We start from the raw sequence: 18,191 nt of genomic DNA on the forward strand, positions 1-18,191 counted from the left end.
TTTTTAGTATGGATGCCTGCCATGTCTTTCCTCAGTGTGTGCTGGCTGTTATCCCCTTGATAGGGGGTGAGACTGCTGTTGTGATGACCAGAGACTGCACTGGCTATTGAGCAGGGACTCCTCTTTCCTCTGTGGTTATCACAGCCCTGTTGGGAGCAGGGTCTGCTCCCTAGTTGTTGGAGTAGATGCCCCTAGATCCATTTCTGAGCTTCAGTATAAGGTAGGTGGGATCACAGTGCTCATGCTGGGAGAGGAGTCACTGAGTATTCCTCATATATGGTCTTTATTATGTTGAGGTTCATTTCCTCCATACCCACTATGTTGGGAGTTTTTATCATAAATGGATGTTGAATTTTGTTAAATGATTTTTCTGTATCTATTGAGATGATCATATGGTTTTTATCCTTTATTTTGTCAATGTGCTATATCACATTGACTGATTTGTGGATGTTGAACAATCCTTGCATTCCTGAAGTAGATTCTACCTGATCATGTTGTACGATCCTTTAATGTATTGTTGAATTCAGTTTGTTAACATTTTGTTGAGGATTTTTGCAAGTACGTTCATTAGGGATATTGACCTTTTAATATCCCTTTAATTTTCTTTTTCTTTGACATCCTTGTCTGGTTTTGGTATCAGGGTAATAATGCTGTCCTCATAAAATGAGTTTGGGAGAGTTCCTTCTTATTTTTTGCAAGAGTTTAAGAAATTGCTATTAATTCTTCCTTGGATATTTGGTGGAATTCACCCATGAAGCCATCTGGCCATAGGTTCTGGTTTGTTGTGAGGTTTCTGATAATTGATTCAACCTTGTTTCTAGTAATTGGTCTGTTCACATTTCCTAGTTCATCATAATTCAGTCTTTGTAGGTTGAATGTTTCTAGGAATTTCTCCATTTCTTCTAGGATGTCTAATTTTTCTTAGTGGTCTCTTTTGTTCCTTTGTAATTCTGTGTTACCAGTTGTAACTTCTCTTTTATTTCTGATTTTGAGACATTTTTTTTTCTGATGAGTCTAGCTAAAGTTTTGTTGTATTTTATTTATATTTTGAAAGAGCCAGGTTTTAGTTTCATTGATCTTCTCTACTGTCTTTTTAGTCCCTATTTCATCTATTTCTCTTCTGATTATTTCCTTTCTTCTATTAACTTGAGGCTTCATTTGTTCTTTTTTTCTACTTTCTTAAGGTGTAAAGTTAGGTTGTTTATTTGAGATTTTTTTTGTTTGTTTGCTTCTTGATGTAGGCATTTATTGCTATGAAATTCTTAGAAATGCTTTTTCTATACCCCTTTTTTGTAGGTTGTATTATTACATAGAATGATGGAGAGAATGCAACATCTATAGATTACTGTATACAGAGCTGTGGTAAGTGTATATATTTACAATTTTTGTCTAACTTGTGTTCCTATGTATTCAGGCATCCTCCGTCCTCCTCTTTTCTTCACCATTCCACATAAGCACCATTCCCAGCTCAGCTCCTTCACCAGTGTGGGTGCCAAAATCCACTCTCAGTTCAATAAACAAGAAGGTACAGTGGAGTTAGTTCTTACCCAGCTAAATCCCAACATTGTGTACCTTCTGTCTGGTCACCCCTGTAACCCGTTTCCTTGAAGGGCTTCTGATACAGAAGGCACTCAAATATTTGAGTAAATGAATGAACTGCCTAATACCTTAAGAATTCTCTCACAGTTAAGCATTTTATCAAAGTTAAAATTATCTCAACTGTTAAAAATATTATCAAAGAATGCCAGACCAAACTGAGGTAAAACTCTAACAAATAACATTTATTTTTCTTTTACATATGTATTTCACAGCCCAAACATCACATTGCCTTCAGAGAAAGGTGCTCTTATGCCATTATATTTTACTATATACTGCACAGGCATTAAACATTCTCATTAACGTGATGAGACAATTTGCTGGTAAACATTTAAACACAGACATTGGTTTCAATATTTCAAGAACATATTTTTGGTCATAACCAAGAAGTACATCAAAATATGACAACACTGGCTAACACTTTTCAAGCAAATAATATTTAACTCTGCATAGTTTATACAATAGGCTGTGGTAATAAATAATATCACCAATCTCATCAACTATTAACTGGCCATAGAAAGCCTAACATTCATTTTAATTATGATATGAAATGCTCTACTGGTGTAGGTTCAACATAGCCTTAAAATATTGTGGGTGTTTTAACCTTGAATACATGAAAAGAAAAAGTACTAAACTGGACTAAAAAAGAAGTACTAACTTGGTATGTTTTGGTTAACTACCAATATGTCATGTCCACATATTACATTCCTAACATGAAGGCAAATATTTAAATAGAAAATCTAGCAGTCCAAAAAACGTGACTGTGCAAATTGTGAGGAAAACATTGCATTTAAATTTGCACTCATTTGCAAATTACAGTACTAGATCAGTATAAACACTAACAGGAAAAATATTCAGCAGGAAAGAATGGGAACGACCTCTCACAGCAGAGAACTAGTCACTATGCGCTGCTTCAAAGTGTGCTTACACGCTGCTTACAGTGTGTTTCTGGTGTCCTGAAGCTTCTAACTCCTTATGACTATTCCTCATTCAACAAAGGAGACTGCAGGCATGCTTCAATCAGTGGTAAGAATAGGAAGAAAAACCTGAAACAGCAACATTTTCTTCCTTGATTTGGTGTAAAGGTCCTTCTCATTATTATAACTAACTTACTTATATGCTAACTTCTAACCTCAAATGTTTTCTGAATCAGGTTTGCTAAATGCTGTAAAGAATAGCTACCCTTCATACAGTACTAGGTTTTGTTTTATTTAAGTATGTCGGCATGATAAAAGGTACACATGCACAGTCATTCTACCAGCCCATATACGCAAAACTCAGCCTAAAACTCAGCTTGGATCAGATTCAAATTCTACACAGAGATTCTCTGTATTGTTTTCAATGGGTTAACAACTGCTTGGAAAGCAGAAATGCCTAATAATTTCTGCAGTGTGTTTTTTAATTGAAATGTTTATAAAAATAAAGCCCCAATCTTAAGTCTATAGAATGTCACGAATGCTATGAGGGATGTTAAAAGCACTGGGCAAAACCCTCGTCTTCAGCGTCCCATCTGCCCCACAGGAGAAGATGCGGTTGCCCTGGGTGATGTCGATCTGCATGACTCCAGCCCCAAGGTTTCTGAATATGGACTGTTTAGCGTGTTCATTTTTAAATGAATGAAGTAGGCCATGGCCTGTCAACCTCCAAACCTAGTTTAAAGAAAAAGTGAAAACATAAAGTGTAAGTCATTTAAAAAATAGATAGAGACGAAAAACTTTTAAAAACGTGGCCTTCACCTCTGTTCTCCCAGCCCAACTGATCTCATTAAAGCCCAACTTTCCTGTCCACTACCTCTTTTTACCTAATTGGAAATAATACCATTCACAGGGCTCATTTACCATCCTTACACTTCCCTGTACCTTCTTTCAAATTCCTCTCTTCACATCCTCTTGTTTCATATTAACCATATATACCTCATCTCTAATTCAATTAAATATTTCAGTTAATTCAGTTAAATACATTCCTAACGCTAAGTTAGGTCCTGGGACAATATAAAAGGCTTCTTTGGAGACCTCAACTGTACAAAACAGAGTCAGGTACTGGAGGCAGGGGTGGGAAGAGGGGAGGGGGATGATGTGAGAAACCAAATTCATGTCATCAAAAACTCAATGCATTAATTAAAAACTCACACACTTCTCAAAGAGAGTTCTTTAAAGCTTTTTAATGACCTGAGAGTATACTGAGATTGATTATCTGGTTTTCTAGATCCTAACAATTTAGAAAGAACCACACAGAAGTAAGGGAGGAAGCAATATTTGCACGAAGAGGGTGGTGAGTTTTTTGGTCTGGTTCCCCCTCCCCGATCAATCCTGACAGCAGGTAAAGATAATATTTAGCACATTCCAGCCTCTTGTACTGACTCACCTTTATGTTACCTTCTGCTGAACCTGTAGTAAAATATTCCTCACAGGGATCAAGAGCCAGCGCCTTAACTGCAGAGTCATGTGCCTGGAATGTGTGAATTAGCTGTCTCTGCCTGATGTCAAAAATGCAGATGTAGCCTTTCCTGCCCCCAGATATTAGGAGTTGCTGTTTTGGCGCGTACTGAAGTACCGTGGCACCATGATCATGGCATGTGAAACCTGAAGAAAAACATCAAGAGCCTTTCCCAAATGATGTCTACCTTAGCACTTCTGGTAATATTTAAATGCACATTTAAGTAATACAGAAATTACTGTCACATTTTCCCTTCTAATTTCTATAATCATGATCAAAGAAGATGGCAAGCAATAACAGAAAAAAACATACATAATCTCAGTATGAAAACACACACCCATATACACAGGAAGTTTAAACTTTATGCCCAAACTAAGTTATACTGTCTCATAAGAATGTAGAAGCAAAAGTGCAGAGGAGAACAAGTTTCTCAATGATACTCAATGTCTTCATTAATACCCACCAATAACAAGTATTTACCCTTTCCCAGTTCCTGCCCATACATAAAACCTCATCAAAAGTTCTTCACAGGGAAATATATTTAATATCCTGAGATAAACCATAATGGAAAAGAATATGAAAAAGAATATATGTATAACTGAATCACTTTGCTATAAAGCAGAAATTAACACAGCATTGTAAGTCACTTTGCTATAAAGCAGAAATTAACACAGCATTGTAAATCAACTATACTTCAATAAAATATATATATTTTTAAAGTCCTTCTCAGCTAAGTAAATGAAACTACACTAGTGTGAAAATTACCAGCCCCAAGTTAAGGAGTTAACCTTCCCAGGACTCTCTGCATTCTAATGTGATTAACACCTTAAACTAATATATGGCAAATCTTTAAGAGATGTTAATAATTATTCGCCAAAAACAAAGAATTTTGCAATCAAAACTGGGAAATAACTACACCTTTCAAAATACACGTCAGCATAGTAAAAGACTCAAATCTGTTTTGGTTTTTTTTGTTTTTTTTGTAACAAAGTCCTCCTAGCTATGTTTAACCCAAACTTACTAGAGCTTTGAGCACTTGGTGGCATTATGTGAAAGAGTGATCTTTAGGACAGCGATGTGGAAGACACTGTCTTAAAAGGAATAATGTTTAAACGGCATTATTCAGATTTCTAATCATAAGGCTGACTTTTAGTTTACAGTCAGATTTAATTCTCTGAAATACCACCTCATTTCTGTTGAGCTCAAGGAATACTTTGCAACTGATTTCTTCAGCAGCCTTGTTAGTAGTGCCACTCTCCATACCATATTTTCTGAATGGAATACAACACAAAGATTATTCTAGGCTAGCTGGGTTTCTGTGACCATATATATTTACCTCAGCAAGGTAGCCAGATATTCTAGTTAACTTTTAGAATTTTATTCACTCTATCTCCATTTTTAACCCGTGAATAAACACGCACTGGATTTACTGGTTAAAATAAAACCAGGAAAGCATTCTTTCACAGTGTACTGAAAATCAAAGACTTAGCTCACTTACCATGAATGAGGCTGTTTCCGGGTGATATCAATGTGTCCCAGAGGCATACATTTCTAATAAAGAAACAATAACAAAAACACATCATAAACAAATTGTTCTAAGTCATCACTGGGATAAACTGTGTCTTTACATCAAATATTTTTACTGATTGAATCTTATGTTGTTTTGTTCACTCACATTTATAAAGCAGTGATTCTCAACTAGGATGAGGGTAGAGGTTGGGACTGGGGATATATCTCTTCCAAGAGTTTATCATTTTCAAACTACAGGGTCTGTCTCACATGGTCCCACCTGACTCTGCTCCATCTCATCCCCCGGCCCTATCTCTTTTCCATTATCACTCCACGGAAAATGAGACATGATTTCCTGAGTAGAAGAGATACTTCTATATCCTTGGGGGTAAACACTGCAGGGAAATGAGAGGTGTTATTCATGGGCACATGTTGCCAATGAAAACAATCTGAGGCAAAGAAAATGTTGAGAATGATGGCTACAGAGCCTCAAAAACTTGACAGTATTAACAGCAATAAAAAAAAATAGCTTTAACATAAAAATTCCACATACTTTTTAGTAGATTACATTAGGAGTAATTCTGGTCTTTCTCTTTTTGGTAAGGAAAACTACTTGAAGAATTATGTAACAAAGTTTTTGTATTCCTGAGGTGGAAAAACCTGACTAAACAGAAATCCATACTTTCTAGCAAGAATACCTTTCTGCCTAAAATATGCTTATTTCTTTTTTGCATCTCTGTTAACCTACCTATTGTCATTGGACTGTCCAGATGTGGCAACTAGACTTGAAGAGGTAACAAATGCAAAGTCACTTGTGGCTTTACTGTGGCACTGCCAACTCTATGGGAACAAAGTGCAAGCTGATGTTATCTCAAAATCCAGTAAAATGTGGTACAGTACACACACCCAGCTCTGCTAATCATATACTACATGCATGACCTAAGAACACTTTTTAAAATCTAGAATAAAGAATAAGTGATAAGAGGATTAGCTGTCATATGCATGTTACTTGGCTAATACCCAATAATTTTTTAAAACTGGAAGAGTTGGCAGAAACATGGAATTAAAGATTATGTAACAAAGGAATAAAACACGAAGTACATGAACTTAACCTTCCAGCGTCACCGTGCCCCCGACCCTCCAAGTGCAGACATGCTTTTCTGCATCACCACGTGTTCTAACATGATTTGGATTAATGGATGAAGTGGCCTATTGGGATTGGTTATTTTATAATCTAATAAGAAACATTCTGGAGCAAACTGGCATACATGGAACCTGTCTGGTTCTTAATACAGTACCTAAAACGAATCACTATAAAACTCTATCACTAAGAAGTCAGAGATTTCAAAACAGATAAAAGTGTAATAAAAATGTATCCTGAATAAGACCACACACACAGAAGGCCCCTAAAAATTTCAAATATAATGGTCACCCTTCAAGCTGTGAAAAGCAAGTTTTTTGCGTTTTAGTCATTTCAGTCTAAAACTAGGGCAATGATGGTGCTGGGCCGTGGCTGCTGGACAGAGTGGTCCCTTTCCCAACAGATCCACCAATGGGACTCGCTGTCTGAAACAAACACTTCACAAACAAAGTGGCCTCCATATGTGCTCTGCGAATGCTGAGTGATACTTACCATGTAAGGTTTGGGATTTGATGCAGTTTGGTTTACTTGCCAGATACTCAGGAAACCCTCTCCGTCTGCGACACCACACTGTAAGAATGGCGTAAATATTAAACACAGCTTCTGAGTAGCCATATCGAAGGTAAAATCATTTATGAAATGGAGAGTCACTCAGTCCCCACTTAACCAACATTCTGCCTATACCTATGCTCCTGCTGCTGTAGTTCTCAAGAAAGCCCAAGTACTGTAAATAACCTGCCACCTTTTAAATTCTTTTCCATGCCTATTTCACTGTTTTCCTCCAAACATCTGTAGCAGAACTTAGTAAGAAATTGGAAGGTTGCTCTTAGGTGCCTGACTCTGCACACAGGCACCATCAATGCACTCAACAGAAACAGAATTCTTTACCCTCACAGAATACGTAGTATCTGTAAGTAGATGATTAATTAATCCACACAAAATTCTGTGGATTTATGCTTTTCTTGAGAGCCAAGGGGCTATATAAACAGACACCATCAGACTGCCTGCTCAACTCAAATCCAGAGCGACTGAATTTGTTTTTAAGTCTAGTTTTACTAGCTATTTACTCATAAATATCTGCAGTTCTTTTCGGACAAGTTTAGCAGTAACCCCCAGGAACTAACCTTGTTGCCTTGTGAATTGAAATATAATCTGGTAACTCTTGCATTGCCAGCTTGGCGGAAACAGACAAGCTGCTGAGGTCTTGTCCATTCAAACATTCGTACACTGCCATCCTGAGCACCTGTAAGATCTGAGACGCAAAAGGAAAAGCAAAAAATAAGAAACAAAGCTGAAGAAAGAGTTCCAACATTTCCCATTCTATAAGCCAACTTCAAAATGATAGAGATCACTTGCAGTCCTTTGATCATAAATAAAATACTCACAGTATTGATGGACTGGGTGGGAGGTCATTCTCTTAACATTATGTAGATTCCTTTTCATAAGCTTTAAAAGAAGATAAAAATGAATTTCTTTTGCATCACAGAAGACATAAGGAAGGATATGATTCAGGCCAACTCTAATTCTGATAACAGTTATTCTCTTACACTGGATTATTACTAAAATAAACCCTGTTGTGGATTTTCTGACCCACTAAATATACGGCGCTTGTCTAACAGTCTGGGAAAGCACAGTCACTTACTGGCGTGCCCTGGTCTGTGTGGACTGTGAAGATACCAAGCTGCTTCATCTAGTTGTAAAGGGAGCTCTCCTCCAAGTGCCCCTCCCTAAGGACAGTCAGGAGTATCTCCAGATTCTTCAGAGCAGAACATGAGAATGGGACCCCTTTAACTACAGTGACTAACAACAATGTTATTGATGGCATTTTTCAAACACTTAGAGTAGACATGAATTCCTCTCTAGCTCTGCTTTACCACTTTGTGCCTCTCAGTTTGCTCATCTATAAAATGAAAACCACTTAGTGTTGTTATAAGAAAAAGCATGCACCTGACATAAAGAAACCCACAGCATGCTAGCTATCGTTATTATGGTATACTAACTGGTCACTGCCTCTGATCTTCAGCATCATTCCTATGTCAAAGTGATTTCAACCTATTTTTGAGCGAGTCCATATCCAGAAACCATACCTAATAGTAAATAACATACCACACTAGCTCCAATGCTAGTCTGTCCACTGCCCAGCCACGGCAGAGATGAAGATGGATGCACCTGACTTGCTGAATGGGATGTTGCACTGGGTTGATAAAGAGTTGTAGTGGAACCACGATAATCAATATCATCTGAACTGTGGAAAACATTCATGTGTTACTGTGACAGTTCCATTTTCTCAACACATATTCCAATTACAGAGCTTTTTATCTATCTGAAGGACAGTCTTTATTTTTAAAAAAAAGCATCAATATCCATAATAAAAACATAGGTACAAGTCCTAATCATCACCAGTTTTAGTACTGGTTAACTTTTTCCCCTTAGGCAAAATATAAGTTTAGTCTAATGTTCGGGAGAATTTTATTGCTGCACAAATTAGAACAAATGTTTGAAGTATTTAACACAGATTTTCTTTTTATCCTGTATAGAAAAAGACTGTATGTTCTCTTCAAGTACAGAGACCCCATTTATAAAATTCAAACATTTTAAAGAAACTGGAGTTAAAAGTTTTCTTAAACTTAGGTGCTAATTATCACATTAAATGTTAAAGTAATTTTTATGATGGGCCATATCATATTACATGGTTACATCTACTCTGAAGTGTGACTGAAACCTAGTTGTATTATATACCAATGAGACAGAAACAGAAATGAGGGAGGCCATCATGGCACCACTCCCAGAACATAAAATTTCCGAGAGTCTGGAGAAAAGCAAGAGGGACGGAAAACATGGAGGAGAAACCCCCAAATAGGAAAGCATTACTGCACTCTTGGTGCAGTGTCCATAGTTTTACTGAAAAGTAAAGTTGGCTACATTTTTATCTGAAAAATAGGTGTGCTTATAGAGAGATAATCAAGAAGAAACACTGAAAATTACTCAGTAGATGTGACTCATCAATCAGTCTAATTAATATATTAGTGTATTCTGCTTTTTATGGTAATTATCCAGATCAGCTGAATTTATTGAATATTGTGTAACTTCTGACATTTCTTTGGGGTTAAATGTCAAAGTGGCAGTTGTTAGCATTAGGCTCTGGTGTCAGGGATTATTCTGACTCAAACATTATGAATAATTCAGGGTCTAATGGAAGAAGTAGGAGTAATTTGTACACTGATGTAAGCAGAGCCCTTTATTGGCAGCTAAACCAATTATGTTTGTCTCCTCACCAAAGAAATACATAGTTTTCAAGACAACTGAAATCAAGTGCATAACCACTTAATAGGTTCTTTTTGAAGAAAACTACATTTAAAATTGATTACATAAGGCAAGCAAACCTTTTGGATTCTCTGTCATATTCTTCTCCAATCCATATGTATGACTGACAGGCCAGAAGAGAAGTAATATCGAGTTCTTGTACATCATGCGTTGAAGCCAAAACAATTTCATTACAGTTTGCCTGTAAAGCAAACGCAAAGTCAATAATTTAAGCAATTTCACTAAAACAAAGTACTACATTCTTTATAATTACTGAAGATTTTACCTTATTAACAGAAAATGCCATGATCATATCTGACTCCTTATGAATGATTTTTGCCTTTCCTCCTGGATAGCCCAGATCTGCTTCAACCTACAAGACATTTGTCAGCAGTTTTAGTTGTCGCAGCACAGCTCCATACAGATATATGTACATCCCACAAAACTTAAAAGAAGAAGAAAATGTAGCAGTAGCAGCAGCAGCAAGAAAAAAAGTACCAGTAATTTTAGTGTGTTGAAAATTAGCTGTGGAATTAGCTTAGATTCTCTGATGCCCTGTAATCACCCCAATTACAAAAATTCCATTGTGATTACAGGATACTGAGTAACTGTCACAAAAGATAGCTAACATAATTTTCATTAGTATTTATAACAGTAATGTCTCTTATCTCTTCCAAAAGTGCACAAAGATACAGCAGTAAGAATGTGAGAGAAAAAGACACAATCAGAAAGACAAAGGAGTCACATAAGAAGTTAAATATTTTTAAATAAGGGCGATGAGATAGGAATAAGAAGTTGGATACAAGAACAGTTAGAAAGTAATGAAAGAGGGCTTCCCTGGTGGCGCAGTGGTTAAGAATCCACCTGCCAATGCAGGGGACACGGGTTCACGCCCCAGTCCGGGAAGATCCCACACGCCGTGGAGCACCTAAGCCCGTGCACCACAACTACTAAGCTTGTGCTCTAGAGCCTGCAAGCCACAACTACTAAGCCCGCATGCCTAGAGCCCGTTCTCTGCAACAAGAGAAGCCACCACAATGAGAAGCCTGCGCACCGCGACTAGAGAAAGCCCGCACGCAGCAACTAAGACCCAATGCAGCCATAAATAAATAAATATTTTTTAATTAAAAAAAAAAGTAATGGAGATTGATGAGAGGAAGGTGTAATGCTCAGAGTTGAAGGTGATGGGGAGAAAAGAAGAGGCAGAATCAAGAAAGAGGCAAGATAAAACAATCATGTTTAAGAATAGATGGGGAAAAGGGACAGAACTGAAGATCGAAAAGGAAGCAAGAAAGAGAAGAACCAATGGCAAGAAAGATCAAGCTGGACACAGTGGAGCATCTCCTACCCTGTGCCAGTGAGGTGTGTGGGAGCAGTGAGCACTCTGACTAGTTAGCCAGCTGGGCAGGTCATGGTTAGTATCAGAGATGAGAGGTTAGCTCCTTGAATTTTAAAGAATGAGCTAAATTCGAGAGCATGGAATACTACCTTGATGTGGCAATCTTCTGCTATGCAGTTTTGTTTGACCTGCTCCACATGTTCTTCTATAGACTAAACAACACCACACCGTCACAAACACAAAACACATGCATGAAACGGAATTATAAAAGAAATGAAAGTTTTCAAACTGAAGTGGTTGCTCCATCACTTAAAGATGGTAAAAATGAATTTGCAAGCTTTAAAATAAATTTAAAAGCACATCAAGAAAAAAATTAAACTGAGTAAAATGTGATGTCATCAGAAAAAACAACACAAAGCAAAACAGGCAAAATTAATGTATTACATATATAAAAGCAATTTCAAAATAAAAATTCATTATTTGTATGTCAGTTATGTAACTTGGAAGTTCTAACTTAAACTCTAGTCTCTACAAATAAAACCTACTTGTATAAGCAGATGTATCCTCTACTACATAGATTCCTAACCTATAGGGGTTTATTTCAAATAAATAAAAACTATTTTTTTCTAAACACAGATTAAAAGTACTGATAATTATTTCACTCTTACTCATAAGGAATATATCCATGAAGAGACAGTCAAGGGTTAAAATTCACATCAACCATTACACTATACATAATCTTATGATTTTCTCCTTATAAGTAAATGTTTGATGAGATGAGGCATGGGAAAGAAATCACACAAATAACTTGCTCCTGGTTCATGACAGGGCCATTAGGAATGGCTATAATCAGAAATATCATTTCTGCTGTGCTGTGGAAACCTCTGAAGGTTTGATCAGAGCAATATATTCCTACCAATACTTCCTGAAGTGCCTGCTTCTCTTTCAGCCAACAGGACCCAATTCTCCATGCCTTGTGCAACTGCTCAAGGGCTGCTGCAGCTGACACTGAAGGAATGGTACAAGTGTGCAAGGGCCAACTCAGCAAAAGCCAAACTGCAGAAGAACCTATTTGCCTTTAATCAAGTGGCTAAGTTTGCCACATTTTATCCATTTCACAAAAAGCTGTTTTGTGGAATAGTCTTCTCTAACATACTCAGTAAAAATACCTTCTTCTGAATACACCTAAAATTTCAGCATTTCTCAGAATTTTAGTTTTATTAGGTAATTTTAAAAAATTAGCCAATTTTAGCATTCTTAGGATTATTTTGCCAGTTTTGCTAATTAATCAATTCACTGAATTTACCAAATTTATTGACCACCAATATCCTATTTAACAATCTAAAAAGATAAAACACTCTTATTAGATGGGTAGTTTTAATAAATTCTGCATATTTCTGAACTAAGTGACCAATTTTACTTTGCCTCAAGAGCTTTCACATTGTTTTCATAATTTTTTTTCGTAAATGAAAACCATTTTTCAGCAGATAATGTGCTATTCAATACAGTAGCCACTAAACACATATGGCTTTAAATTTAAACAAAATAAAAAATTCAGTTCCTCAGTCACATTAGCCCACTTCAAGTGCTCAATAACCACATGTGGCTGGTGACTACTATACTGTACAGAACAGACATAAATTTCCATTATCAACAGAAAGTTTTATTGGACTGCATGCAACAAGATATTAATTTCATTCAATAATTTAAAATTCAAAGGTACAAAAGGGTACATGATAAAAATTCTTCCATCCAAACTCCCAGCCATGTACTTCCCTTCCTGGAGCCAACCAACGCTTACACAGCATTTTAAGAAATGTTCAGTTTATCTCTGTCCCACCTCCCTGTACATGGAGAGCCTCTTCGGGTAGAAAAATAGAAAAGAACACACAGCTTGGGCTGCTGATCCCAAGAGCACAGAAATGGAGGGGCATAAAGAAGGGGAGGTAAGGGGCAGAATCGGGGAGAAACTTGGTTAAGGAAGAGGGAAACGAGAAAGGAGACAACAGATCCTCAAGAGCAAGACAAGAGTCTGAGGGTCCCAGCAACCCAGACCCAGTCTTTCTATAGCACTCTGAGGCTCTGACAAGCTAACAAAACAAAACTGCTAGAAACCTTATGAATAATTAAAGCATATCACTGTGTTTAGTAATTTGAAGAACTAACAACTCAGAAAATTGATCCTTCAATGAACTCTCTTTCTGTGAATAACAGAGCCCTAAGTGAGCAAGTATCTTTTATCTTAAATCTATTTCTTAGATTTCTATATCTTATTTTATAGAACTCAGTATCACTATAGGAAATGCAGTAAGCAATGTATTAAACGAAAGAGGAAATGAATTTGGCTCTTAGTCCCCTAACAAAACCCTACATCAATAATTTCAATACCACTGGGGTCTTTTCCTATCAAATAAGCTTATAAGACACAAAAGAATCTCTACAGTTCATTCCTCTAATTCCTCACATAAGTACATAATTTTTAAATCTACAGAAAAAAATAAATGACTGTTCACAGGACTGCCCACAATGACCATCCAGGTAAGTGGGTGAGTAGTGGAAAGAAAAGAACGAATCTGGTCGGTTCTGCTGCCCTAGGTATGGAGAACATTTGAGAAGCAGTTCTATATGCAACCTTGGGAAATTGAGCCACATAGACTGTCCCTCTCGGTTTTCACTTTTCTAAGTGAAATATAATTAATTTTTCTTTTCTCATAGTTTTTGTTGCCAATCTTTAATCACATCTGACACTCTACTCTCCAAACTGCTCATTACCTCATTAAATAGCCAAATGGACTGAAATGCTTATATATAAAACATCTGTGTACCCCTCATTTTATAATGAAGAGATCGTTTTAAGTTCTAAAGTGTGACTCTCTCAAATTCATGATTCTTCTTGAACCCTGTATGGCATTACATTATTAACTTATGTTTAGCTTAAAAATCACCATGCAATGTAGAATCTCTGCCTCACTTTGTAAATGCAATCAACTTCCTTCATCTCATATTTGGTGTTTCTGTAGTTTAATCTGTCTCACAAAATTATTCTACAGTTTATGCTGTTCATTTCTAAATGCTAAATAAATAAAAATGCTTTTAAAGGGTTATGCTGTATTTTCATTTAAATGATATTCAGAGAATCATAACATAGAGTATACTCATTTATATACTAAATTCCCCAAACCATCCCTCACAATGTTTATTACATGTAAAGGCCCAAAGGCAAATATTATAAAGGACATAACCACTTTCACCTGACTATACAGGATTTGTCGAAAGACCTATGTTGTTTCATTGTTATGAAATAAAAATCGTACGTTTTTATCTTAAAAAAAATTCTCTGTAGTTTGATAAACTATTACCTATGATGTATGAAAGATAATAAGTTCCAACCAAAAGTAAATTTCAAATAAATCAAGCTGGCTTCATTAGAAACGTTAAAGAAAACAAATGAAAATTAAAAGAGAGAATATTTTTTTCTAAAATACCTCACTCTGCTTTCTTTTCTTAGTGAAAATATATCTAATAAATGTCTGTTGAAGTACTTCTTGTTTAACAAGGAAATGCCAAAGTCGTTTGACTGGAAGCGCAGAAGAATCCCGGGATCTAGTTTAAAAAAAAAAAAAAAATCAACATATCACACTATTTTAGTCTATAGAAAATGTTTCATTATTTGCAGATAATTTTTTTAAAACCTCCATTATTGCAAAGAAGATACAGCATTAAGCTCAACAAAATTTTATAATTTATTTCACTTTTAATTTTTAGTTCTACAGATCATTCCTTCATCTAGTAATTAATTCTCTACAGATTCTCTAAATGGACAGGTTGAGCTGAGAGTCAATTGAATCTCTTATTATTCTCTTTTTTTTTTTTTTTTTTTGCGGTACGCGGGCCTCTCACTGTTGTGGCCTCTCCCATTGCGGAGCACAGGCTCCGGATGCGCAGGCTCAGCGGCCATGGCTCATGGGCCCAGCCGCTCCGTGGCATGTGGGATATTCCCGGACCGGGGCACGAACCCGTGTCCCCTGCATCGGCAGGTGGACTCTCAACCACTGCGCCACCAGGGAAGCCCTTATTATTCTCTTTTTAAATTATACTTTAGGTTGGTTCTGTTGGTTACAGCATATCACCAATGAATATAAATGAACATAAAGTCCCACATTTCATTTTTAACAGCTAACAAGCTAAATTTAAAGCCTTGCTCTAAAAAAAAAAAAAAAAAAGCCTTGCTCTTTCAAGCTTATGAGCAATACTCTAAATCATGGCTGGCTGCCTCAAAAAAAGCATGCTGCTTATCAAAAGGGGCCTAGATGGACAGATGGAAGATCAAAACAGCAATAAAAACCTTAATGTGTTTACTATTAAATTACTGACAAAAGGTCAGTAGCACCTTGTTTGAATATGTAGATTGTTATCCCAAAACATTTCTGTTAAGAGTTCCTAAAATGGTGACAAAAATAAAGGTTTTGTCCTGATTATAAAATTAGTATGTCTATTTGAAGTACAGGTAATATGGGAAAAATAATTTTTTATCCAGATTTCTGATAGTTTCCTTGGCATATAGTGCTAGAAACAGGATTGCAAGTTCAAAGTTATGAGTGTTTTGAAGGCTACTGGCGTATTATTTTGCCAAACTGACTTCCAAAAAGGTTAAACCAAGCTACACTCTCATTACCATTGTAAGAGAATTCTTACTTGAATGGAGTATTTTCAGGTTCTAGCATTGCTTTATTTCGAAGAATAGCTGGTCCAGCTCCTACTGAAAGGTCAGTTGGATATGTGTTGACATAGTTGGGGGGAGGACCTTCAAATTCATCCATTTTCTCTTGCAAGATCTGCTCCCAATTCTCCAAGTTTTTAATCACAGCAATACCTAATGGTGATGTTACAGGCAACTCTAAAATGTAATAGAATATGATATTTTACTTTGATTAAAAATGTTGACCATCACCACATATTTACAAGATCCAAATTCTTAGAGCCAAAACTTCTGAAAGTACAAATAAATCTGAAAATGTTAATCTAACACCATTTTGATATTTAATGCTTTGAACAAAACAGAAGACCAGCTTCCTAAAATGAGCTAAGAAAATGTTCAGCTTCTCCACGCTGGTTTCCTGGTTTTTCTTCCAACCTTCTAGGTAGTCAGTGATTCTTGCCATATGAATTAAAACCACAGACTGGAGCCTAAGATAAATAAGACCTCATAACATCTCCAATGCTGTATATTTTTAGTACCACATGTTCTTTTATATGGATTTTGTAAAGAGAAACTTGATGATAATTTGTTGTATTTAATAACATTAATTTTCAAATTCCAAACTTACCAGAGAATTCCAGTCCAGCAATGGGAAAGAAATTCTTGACATTGTGAAGTACTAGCTTAACCATTGTCAAATGTAGAAGAGCCCAGCTGTTCAAAGGGACAAATAAAAAAACTCTCCTTAATTGAAAAATAAAATCATGAGAATATAGTAATGATCCCTGTCAACTGTTTGGCCCAATCTCCCACCCAGAAAAAAAGCTGTTTTTTTCTAACAACTTACTATTAAAAAAGAGTACCTTTGTAGTCTCTGAAAATAAAAGGTATGCAACAATGTATTATACTTGCACTATCTGAAATATCTAATGGAAAGAGATTTACCACACAGCTACATGGAATTTTAATACCATATCAATAAATTATGTATTTTTTCTCACTAAAAATGTTTGTGCCAGCTATTCTTTGAAACTGCATGTGAAATACTCTACCATCTAGCAATGTACCTCAAAGGTACAGAATTCCTAACCTGAGAACATAGGTCAGTTCTTGTATAAATTCATGATAGTAATGTTGCTTAAAACTAGTAACATCAGGAACTTCTACAAAAGAAAAGACAAAAAGAAAAGAGGAAAGCTTTATTTACCTATAGGAGTTAGGGTCTTGGTGTTCCTGTATCTGTGTATCTGAAAAAAAAGCATCATCTTCTTCTTCATCACTATGAATGCTTTCATCAGAATCATATATAACTCCACTATCAGACAAAGGGAGAAATGGCTGCAATAAAATGTGAAGTTATTTTTAAATGTATAATTGGGTTATTTTTATCCTAACTTAATATTGAACATTTTAAATGGTGTCAACCTAAACTAAAATTTTCTTTTGAAAATGATACTCGACCTAGGAAAGTCAGGAAAACCAGGTTAAAACTCTCAGATTCAATAAAATAACTGAGTAGCTAGATACGACACAAATATTTTTTTTAAATCAATGGTCTTTTTCTTATATATCAGCAATAACTAGTTCAAAAACTCTGAAGAAAAAAGGTGTATTAAGTAACATAATACCAAAGGAAAAACTTTATGAAAACTGTGAAAGAGCTACAGTGAAGGAAATTACAAATCCCTCTAAAAGCTAAATAAGGAGACTGAAACACGTAAAGACTATCATTCTTTAATTTACAGGTTTTAGGTAATCCCCATGGGGATTTCTTTTCCTTTTTTGAAACTTGACAATGATTGTAAAGTTCATAGGGAAGAAAATAATAGGTAAGATTAGCTAAGAAATCTTTCTAAAGTGAAAGATACTATTTCTTAGTGGATATTAAAATAAATAATTAAAGTAAGTGCAGTCTAGCAATTGATAAGTGGAAAAATATAGTCCAAGAAGAGTATATAAATAAGAAATTAATATATGACAAATATAACATCTTACGTCGTTGGGAGGAAAGGAAGGACAACTAGTATAAGTGTGAGAATAGAAGATAAAGAGGGTACTAAAGTCTGATCTTCACTTCATTTTAGATCAACAGGAGAGTTAGAAATTAAAAAAAAGAGAGTTAAAAAGTTAAAAAGAATTAGGAGGAAGATGGGCTTCCCTGGTGGAGC

General features: G+C 35.9%; 1 protein-coding gene across 6 annotated transcripts in view; it reads right to left on the reverse strand.

The window, feature by feature from the left end:
• Positions 1-1,755: 1,755 nt before the first annotated feature.
• DMXL2 (Dmx like 2) overlaps positions 1,756-18,191 on the reverse strand; it is a 162,644-nt gene continuing 146,208 nt past the window's right edge. For 4 of the 6 annotated variants that reach the window (XM_067747035.1, XM_067747025.1, XM_067747051.1 and 1 more), the window contains 15 exons: positions 17,231-17,361; positions 16,652-16,737; positions 16,020-16,221; positions 14,810-14,927; positions 11,474-11,536; positions 10,272-10,358; positions 10,066-10,187; positions 8,789-8,927; positions 8,068-8,128; positions 7,807-7,934; positions 7,175-7,252; positions 6,290-6,381; positions 5,531-5,583; positions 3,961-4,178; positions 1,756-3,245 (listed from right to left, as the gene is read on the reverse strand). In XM_067747035.1, the coding sequence (XP_067603136.1) occupies positions 3,036-3,245; positions 3,961-4,178; positions 5,531-5,583; positions 6,290-6,381; positions 7,175-7,252; positions 7,807-7,934; positions 8,068-8,128; positions 8,789-8,927; positions 10,066-10,187; positions 10,272-10,358; positions 11,474-11,536; positions 14,810-14,927; positions 16,020-16,221; positions 16,652-16,737; positions 17,231-17,361 (1,788 nt within the window). In that variant the 3' untranslated portion in view covers positions 1,756-3,035. The remainder of the gene's footprint in view (positions 3,246-3,960; positions 4,179-5,530; positions 5,584-6,289; positions 6,382-7,174; positions 7,253-7,806; positions 7,935-8,067; positions 8,129-8,788; positions 8,928-10,065; positions 10,188-10,271; positions 10,359-11,473; positions 11,537-14,809; positions 14,928-16,019; positions 16,222-16,651; positions 16,738-17,230; positions 17,362-18,191) is intronic. The other 2 variants (XM_067747048.1, XM_067747046.1) reach the window with 1 other exon arrangement.

This window comes from Pseudorca crassidens, chromosome 1, assembly GCF_039906515.1.
Source record: "Pseudorca crassidens isolate mPseCra1 chromosome 1, mPseCra1.hap1, whole genome shotgun sequence".
Lineage (NCBI taxonomy): Eukaryota > Metazoa > Chordata > Mammalia > Artiodactyla > Delphinidae > Pseudorca > Pseudorca crassidens.